This window comes from Argentina anserina, chromosome 3 (genome assembly GCF_933775445.1).
Source record: "Argentina anserina chromosome 3, drPotAnse1.1, whole genome shotgun sequence".
In the NCBI taxonomy this organism is placed as follows: Eukaryota; Viridiplantae; Streptophyta; class Magnoliopsida; order Rosales; family Rosaceae; genus Argentina; species Argentina anserina.
The window spans coordinates 33,886,244-33,894,412 of NC_065874.1; the positions used below are offsets into that span (position 1 = coordinate 33,886,244).

General features: G+C 38.4%; 2 protein-coding genes across 3 annotated transcripts; one reads left to right on the plus strand and one right to left on the minus strand.

Moving 5' to 3' along the window:
* Positions 1 to 97: 97 nt before the first annotated feature.
* LOC126789432 (carbamoyl-phosphate synthase small chain, chloroplastic-like) lies at positions 98 to 4,382 on the plus strand. Its single transcript, XM_050515588.1, has 10 exons — positions 98 to 390; positions 1,369 to 1,501; positions 1,813 to 1,901; positions 1,986 to 2,046; positions 2,157 to 2,224; positions 2,344 to 2,472; positions 2,545 to 2,654; positions 2,949 to 3,296; positions 3,453 to 3,618; positions 3,923 to 4,382. The coding sequence occupies exons 1-10, from the start codon at positions 258 to 260 to the stop codon at positions 3,970 to 3,972; spliced, it is 1,287 nt and encodes a 428-aa protein (XP_050371545.1). The 5' UTR covers positions 98 to 257; the 3' UTR covers positions 3,973 to 4,382.
* A 264-nt stretch (positions 4,383 to 4,646) lies between these two features.
* Positions 4,647 to 7,399, minus strand: LOC126787986 (IRK-interacting protein). Of its 2 annotated transcripts, XM_050513921.1 has the most exons (3): positions 6,960 to 7,399; positions 5,977 to 6,235; positions 4,647 to 5,823 (listed from the first exon to the last, which is right to left on the minus strand). In XM_050513921.1, the coding sequence occupies exons 1-3, from the start codon at positions 7,194 to 7,196 to the stop codon at positions 4,688 to 4,690; spliced, it is 1,632 nt and encodes a 543-aa protein (XP_050369878.1). In that variant the 5' UTR covers positions 7,197 to 7,399; the 3' UTR covers positions 4,647 to 4,687. The 2 variants fall into 2 exon arrangements, with proteins under 2 accessions (XP_050369878.1, XP_050369876.1); XM_050513919.1 differs by having other exon boundaries at positions 4,649 to 6,235.
* Positions 7,400 to 8,169: the final 770 nt, after the last annotated feature.

Here is an 8,169-nt window from a genome sequence, read left to right on the forward strand (position 1 = left end):
GGTTGAGGCGGCGTGGCGGCGGTGGCGGGGTGCAGAATTGGCTGGAGACCAGTTGGGAGTGGGTTTCTTTTTTTTCTTTTTCTCGATTGTCACAAATCAAAGTCCCCCTCTTGGTTATTGGACTGCCCCACCCTAGTCCGACCCAATGCCTAACCCGACCCGGGTCCGTTGCTTTGTTTTATACCTATATAAAAACACAGAGAAACAGTGCAGAACTCTGTGAAGCCACTACCGCAACTGAGACAGAGAAAGACAGGATGGCTTCCACAGCAGTTATGAACTTAGCTCTCATAAAGCCTTCACCTTTCTCTGTTCCCAAGCCTCAGAACCATTCAAAGCCCAGGGTCTTCACTCTCCGGTGCTCCTCCGCCGCAGATAATGACGTCTCAGGTTTACCCACTAATCCTTAGTTCCTTACTCTGCTTTGGTTGTTCACTCTAGGACTTGTAAAGATACGATTTTTATGTGGTGTTGGTTTTCTTTTCACTGTGGGGGGGGGGGGGGGGTTGATTTGTTTGTGACTAGAGTGAAGAGAGGACCGATTGGCTACCATGCAAGAGTTGATGTTGGGTTTGTTTTTTAAGGCTCAGTGTTCTTGTTTTAGATGAATAACAAGCAATGGGGTTGGTATATGTTGCACATTAGTATCTCAACCGTGTTGGTGTTTTTGCACTTTATGTTGTAGTTTCATTCTGCGTTGAAAGTTTGACACTTTTAGGGTGTTGGAATTTTGTAGTTTATAGCAAATTGGAGTACCTTGGCTGTCCTTTTATATTGGTTTTGTTCCTGGGTTTGGTTATCAGTGATTGCCTGACTATATTTGGAGGGAGTATGGAATTTGAAAACTGAGGAATGATGTCATAGGGATCTTATGAATTTTCTTGTTATTGTAGTATAATTATATCAATTTTAGTTTACCTTTTGGATGTGTAATCTGTAAATAAGACTACTGGTTGAAGCAGCAATTTTAGTTTACCTTTTGGATGTGTAATCTGTAAATAAGACTACTGGTTGAAGCAGCGAGGGTGACTGAGGGAGTATCGCTGACAAAATCGGTGAGGTGTTGGTGGTTGGTTGGGTAGTGGGCGTAATGGTTAGCGTAGCAACTTTGTTTTTATTGGAAGTCTACTTCTCAGATTTGAATTAGTACTTATTTAGGTGGTCAAATTTGAGATAGTGGACTTTACATTTTCTTTTGAAATCCTTCTCAAGTTTATACTCAAGTTATTAGGTTTTGGTTCCTTTTGTTACCCAAAATCCCACTTCAAATCTGTGCAGCGAGTCCAGAACATTGGAACTATTGCATGTTAATTACTTAAATTTTTAATCTATATGTTTTATTGATTTGTTTTACTCCTTGTGCTTCAGACTTGTCCAAAAGACCTTGGAAGCCTTCAGATGCTAGACTTGTGCTTGAAGATGGTTCTATCTGGAGAGCAAAGTCATTTGGTGCTTCAGGAACCCAAGTTGGTGAAGTTGTTTTTAATACATCCTTGACTGGGTGAGTTTGGCTCATAAAATTTCTTTGATTTGTAATCTCTATTAACTTGTTGGGTGTGGGGGCTTCTATCTTCCGTGGTGCATCATCTACCCCCACAAAAATGACAAGACACTCACAAGAATGTGACTTCTATTTAGAAATTGTATACAACTTCTATCATATTTTGCATGTGAGAGTGACCAGAAGTTTACTTTTGTGGGGATGAAGGAGATATAGTCTTTGCATTGGTGGAACTAGTCATCTTAGCTTTAGTTGGGAATCTTCAAGTTCAGGTTTCTCTGATACATTGATATATATATTGTTTTTTGCAGGTATCAAGAAATTATTACAGACCCAAGTTATGCTGGCCAATTTGTGTTGATGACAAACCCCCAAATTGGAAATACTGGAGTAAATTTTGGTGAGTAAAGTTTCCTTTTGTAATATTAGAGAATTATACCGTCCTGAATATTAAGAAATCTGATGGTGATACTTTCCGTATCAGATGATGAAGAATCAAGGCAGTGCTTCCTTGGTGGTCTAGTAATCAGAAATTTAAGTATCAGGTAAAAATCCTTTTTATTATATTGCTATAGGAATGTCAATATTGGAAGTTTCACTGATTGAGATGTTCTGACATATGCCAATGCATTGCTCTTGTTTGTTCTTTTTTCAGTACTTCAAATTATAGATGTGCAATAAGTCTTGGTGATTATTTCGCAGAAAGGAATATCATGGGAATTTGTAAGTTAAACCATGGATTACTCCTGAAGGCACTGAAATTTTGGGAATCATGTAGTCTCGTGTACCGTGCTGTATCTTTTTACTTCTGGTGTTCACATTTGATGCTGCTGCTGCTATAGATGATGTTGACACACGAGCTATCACCCGCAGATTACGACAAGATGGAAGCCTTATTGGTGTTTTGAGCACAGAAGAGACAAAAACAGATGAAGAACTATTGGAAATGTCTCGATCATGGGATATTGTTGGTAAGGATGTCATGGCTTTAGTTAAAATAGAATAAAATTTCATAGTTTTAAGTTTAACTTTGTACTTTGCAGGGGTTGATTTAATAAGTGGTGTTTCGTGCAAGACTCCTTATGAATGGCTTGATAAAACCAATTCTGAATGGGAATTTATGTCCAACCGAAACGATGGGGAGGCTTTTCATGTAAGTCTGTGCTGAGTTCTAGTTCTTAAGAAGTCTTATTCAGTAATTTTTTTTTTGTATTAAAACTAAAAGAGGGACGAAAATGATACAAGAATTAGAAGAGAGATGACAGATGTAATGAGCTGAGATACAAGAATTTGATGGTTCTCAAAGTAAACAAACAATAGTCCTACCTACTATTTTTCTCCTTTCCATCTCTCTCTGTGTTCTCTTCCCTTTACATCTTCGTGTAACCAAAAGAATGGGTTCACGATGCAGCATCAACTGACTCTTTTCTATGGTTATGAATTGAAGGTTGTTGCATATGATTTTGGAATCAAGAGCAACATACTGAGGCGATTGGCTTCCTATGGTTGCAAAATCACTGTGGTGCCTTCAACATGGCCAGCATCAGAGACTCTTAAGATGAAACCAGATGGGGTCCTTTTCAGCAATGGCCCTGGAGACCCATCTGCAGTTCCATATGCTGTTGAAACAGTCAAGGAGATTCTTGGTAAGGTTCCTGTCTTTGGAATATGCATGGGCCATCAGTTAATTGGCTTGGCATTAGGTGGTACAACTTTTAAAATGAAGTTCGGTCACCACGGAGGAAATCATCCCGTCCGTAACCTTCGTACTGGAGATGTTGAGATAAGCGCTCAGGTGTGAACTCTACCAATCTTATGTTCTTTAATTTATATTAGTAATTTCAAATAACTGAACTAGCTCCTAAAGTAAAAATGTCAGCAAGCTATCCTGCGTAATTAACGTGATGCCATCTACATCTATTAACATTCTGTCTTTTCATTTTTTTTGCAGAATCATAATTATGCGGTTGACCCAAAGTCACTTCCATATGGTGTAGGAGTAACTCATGTCAATCTCAACGATAATAGCTGCGCTGGCCTTGCTTATCCTGCACGAAATATAATGTCTATTCAGTACCACCCTGAAGCGTCCCCAGGACCTCATGATTCAGATTATGGTAATTTGAATTATGCTTTATATATTTGATAGACAAATATTGACATCAAATTAGTGACGTGGGTGCTTGCACCAATAACATAAGAACACCCTTAGTGATAAAACTCTTCATAGTATGTCTACGAATTTCATTACCATATGAAAGGTAAAGGTATAGCTCATAGCATGAGTATCATTTTCCCCAGTTGCTTCTTTTCCAACTGTTTTCTCAGCTCACAAAACTAATACCGCTTTTTAAATTGACACATCCTGCATGAATCTACCTTACGACACGATTTTGAGTTGTGGAATTTTTGTTGTTGCAGCTTTTCGAGAATTCATTGGGATGATGAAGAGAGTGGAAGTGAATGCATGAGCGATATCTGCATTTAGCAACGAATTGAGGGATCAAGCCTAGAGCAGCATGGTTGCAAATGCCAATACAGACATTTAGGCCATCCTGCCTGTCTACGGGATTAACATGTGCGGTTGCAGAGAACTAGTTAGAACTATTCTTCCCTTAGTCTACCGTCAGTTTATTTGTAATGGGTATTGTGTAATAGTTGAGATAATCCATTGCCATTTATAATTGGCGTTTTTTGAAGATTAAGTTTCTTACCCACCGTTTGTAGCTTGTAACAAAGAACTGTCTCATGAAATCATGTCAAAAGATTGTGATCATGCTAAATGCTTGGAAAGTTGGAAGTAACTGTTATTTCTTTACAACTGCTTTCCAGGAAATTCTGGATAGTACAAATATATGTTGCCCAATTTCATTGTTTGATCTTTGATTGTTGTCCCAGATTTTTGTTCAATACATGTTAATAAGACGTTATGTGATTGTCAAGCAATGGTTACTTCGGGTATGCTGCACTACCCCATGTTTTAGATTTAGTTCCCAACTTGCTTAAACAAATAAGAAAAACAGGGCAATGAGGTATAAGAGTTCTACACTTTCTAATGGAAACATGATCTGAAAATAATTAATATGAGCACCATAAGTTACATACTTCTCTTGTTGAAATGGTAATCCTTAGAACCCGTCTTTGCAGATAAAGAAATTGGAAAGAGAATGGGGGGAAAAGTAGAAGTCAATTTGCGCCTGCAGACTTATACCTGCAAAGAACCTTGCACCTTAAAACCCTATCCTGAACATAAAACCCTGGCATGACCATAATTTTAACCCTGCTTGAACCATGTGATCTCTGCCTATCTATAAACATGTCTTCCATGTAGTGTGGATCAAAGCTCCTATTCTCTTCCACCCTCAAAATCCCCAACGGCGGATAGAATGAAAATGCCAGCAAATGAAGCAACCAAATGCATTTGGTAGCTACAAAGAATGCTTGAAGAACTTGCTCGGGCCATGATCTAGTCCAATTTAGTGTTGTAATGATGCAACTCATCTTCTGATCGCAGAACTTGCTGAACTCCTCACAGTAATACTTTGTTCCCTTCCTCAACACTTCATTCCAGCTTAAGTTTCTTAGTGCCACAAATGAAGAAAACTGTGCTTGGCGGGCTTGTTGAGGATCTAGAAGCTTAGGTGAGCCATGCTTCTGGAACACACAGTTCTCAAAGTCTTGATAGAGTGACTGGTTTATGATGGCTTCCAAGTGGTATGACACAGCTTTCGAATACTTGGAATTTAATGACAGTTTGAATGGTTGGAGGAGCACGTTCAAATTATCTACCAAGGTGTTATCTGTAAGTTCAATTTGTGCTACAAGAATTTTGCAGAATTGTCTTGCAGAAAGTCTTGCTTCGGATACTATCTGCAGGAAACCTTCTACCATTACTTCCTCGCTTACCGGCATCAAGTTTTCTGCAATTCCATTACTTGATTTTCCTGGTCTGTTAGGGAGATTGCCAATAATTTCTGGCATTTGGAAATTCTTATTTGCATGTGTTGCTTGTCTTAAAGCCTTCTTCAGCTCTTCACAGTAAGTTTCCAAGTACTCCAGCTTCTGCTTCAGTTCTCCAAGCGAAGATCTCATCTCAGACACCTCCTTTAATGCAGAGTCTCTATTCTCATTTGCTTGTATGAGCTCTTTCTTCAATACCTCCACTGACGTTATCCCAAAATCCTTGTAGACTTGAGAAACTTCTTCGGATTCTGTCCGAGTTGGAGAGCTTCCATTCTTGTGCTTCTTCTTTAACCGCGGAAACAACCAAGACATCACTCCCCTACTCTTTGGTTGTGATTGCGTAGTGGATACATGAGAATCTGTTAATGGCACAACAATGTTAGAATTTCTGCTGTTCCAGGTTGTGTTTTCGGGTTCACTGGTTATAGTTGCAGGCTTGCATCTATTACAAGATGAGATTGAGTTGAAATCTCCCAAACTGTTTCTCCTATTTGACCTGAAGTACTCAGTACCTGGTGATGTTTGAAGTACAGTGATGTTGTTTGCACATGAGCTGGTGACAGATTTGTTATCTTCAGCTGGGCAAATGTGGGATTCAAAGTTGGATAAATCAGAAGGAAACCCTTTTCTTGAAGATGAGTTTTCCTTGTAATTTGACACAACAGATTCATCCCCATTTTCTTCTATCCCATAATCATTCCAACTTTCGGATAACGTTCTGTTCTTCATCGGATTTTGAAGGTACCCGGATGTTGGCTCGTCTTCGTAACTCTGCAAAATGGCACCAAATTATATGACTTCACAAGAAACTCAGAAAACATAGGTTACATTGCTTGTGCATTTGAATTATTCAGTTCAAGATCCCAACTTTAGAAACTTTCTAGCATTAGTCACTGAATTCATTACATGAAACTTCCTAGCATATAAAGAGAAATTAAAGTTAAAATGTGTCCTGGGACTAGTATCTGATAAATACTGTAGTCATCTTCAGAAGATTGAAATACCTAAAAGTTCAGTGCCTACTTCTCCAGTGTTCATAAACATGACCTATAATTTTATGTATACAACCGAAAACAACCTAAAAACTATTTATAGAATTCCTAGAAGCCTTGGGGTAGTTGAACCATAGATGGCTTATAGTTGTGAAAATTTTTACACCAGAATTAGTCCTGCAAAATATTGAGCCTTCACATTTTCAGAATGCATTCATAGAACTCCCTGAGGTTGTTCAACCACGGAAAAATTATAATAATGCAAAACCAATGGTCTAAAAGTGTCTATTTCCAGTAGAATTAGTACTGTAAATATTGAATCTTCACTATTCTTATAAACTTAACTGGGACTGAAACCAAATTTCAAAGGGAGGAGACACATTGGAGTAGCAATGAAGTAACTGTCTCAAAGCAACAAACATAACACAGAAAAAGCTCCAAGCTTTTTGAGTAAAAAGCAAGAAACAGGGTAAGAAATAATATTAATAATAATAATAACTCACAGGAGTGAAAACAGGGTAGTCCTGAGCAGAGAAGTGAGAAGCATGGCGTGATTTAGCTGGAGAAGCAGAAGAAGGGAACCTAAGATTTGCGGGGCTGCTTCCTTGAACTAAAGCAGCATGAAGAGCTCTAAGCTCCACAGCTTTGGCAATGGCTGCTTGGATTTCCACTCTGTTTATCTCACTGTTTTTGGTGTTGTTAATGTTTTGGTCTGGGAAAATTCTGGTGTCAGTAGCCATGAATGGAACAAAGGAAGCAACAAAAGAAAGAAGTGGGTGGCAATTATTCTTCACTCAGAGAGAGAAACAGAACAAAATTTAAGAGGATGATGAACAAGTGGGTATCCAATGCATGGATTTGATTTGTAAGAGAGAGAAACTATAGAGAGGGAGGGAGGGAACACAGGAGCTTGAAGCCAATGAGTTGGTTTTGGCTTGGTGTGTTGTTAATGGATTTTTAGATAGAATGGTTAGTTAGCATGTGAAGCAGAAAAAGGAAAGGGAGAGTACTTCTTACTCAGTACAGGTATATAGTTCAGAAGTGACCAGATTACCAAAATGCCCATGGTTTCCTAGAATAACCATGTAAACAAACATGAGGTGATGGTGCTCATGCTGCTACTGGTGAACATGATTGCTTTGGTGCACCACTGTTGCTAATGGTTTTCAATTTCAAGTGATGGGGAAATGGCTCTCACAACTTTAGTTTGAAGTTTCAATTGCATATTTGATTGCACATGCTTTCCTTTTCTTGGTGTTCATGTTTGACATTATGATGAATATAATAGATAGATGATGATATGTAATGCCACTCAGATCTTGAAAAAAAAGGCTAGTGTATTTTTGCAGAGTTCCTCAACAACTGGGTTTTAAGTTGTTTAATTTTCCTCTGCAAAAAGCTCAAAAGATGCTTTGTGTAGATGCGCCTATAATCCTATATGAGTGTACTTTGACCTAAAAGAAGCTTAAGCAATGAAAAAGGGGTCTCTACCCCTAGGTCGGGTTTCAAGATCATTTGGCAATTCATTTAAATTAATCATAAAATCAAAGTGTTAATACTGCAAGTGGTTTCATTTATGGTCTAAGATAGAGAACTCCTAACTTTGAATTCATTAAATTGTCAAAATGGTCAGATATTATGATGTAATGTATAGTTTTAAGTATTTCAATCGTCCAAGGGATTAAGTTTTGGGTCAGAAAAACCATCCAAGAG

Coding starts and splice junctions, on each gene's coding strand:
- LOC126789432 (XM_050515588.1), top strand. CDS start 258: ATGGCTTCCACAGCAGTTATGAACTTAGCTCTCATAAAGCCTTCACCT. Junction 391..1,368: donor CGCAGATAATGACGTCTCAG/GTTTACCCACTA, acceptor CTTGTGCTTCAG/ACTTGTCCAAAAGACCTTGG. Junction 3,619..3,922: donor ACCTCATGATTCAGATTATG/GTAATTTGAATT, acceptor TTGTTGTTGCAG/CTTTTCGAGAATTCATTGGG.
- LOC126787986 (XM_050513919.1), bottom strand. CDS start 7,196: ATGGCTACTGACACCAGAATTTTCCCAGACCAAAACATTAACAACACC. Junction 6,236..6,959: donor ACTACCCTGTTTTCACTCCT/GTGAGTTATTAT, acceptor GCCATTTTGCAG/AGTTACGAAGACGAGCCAAC.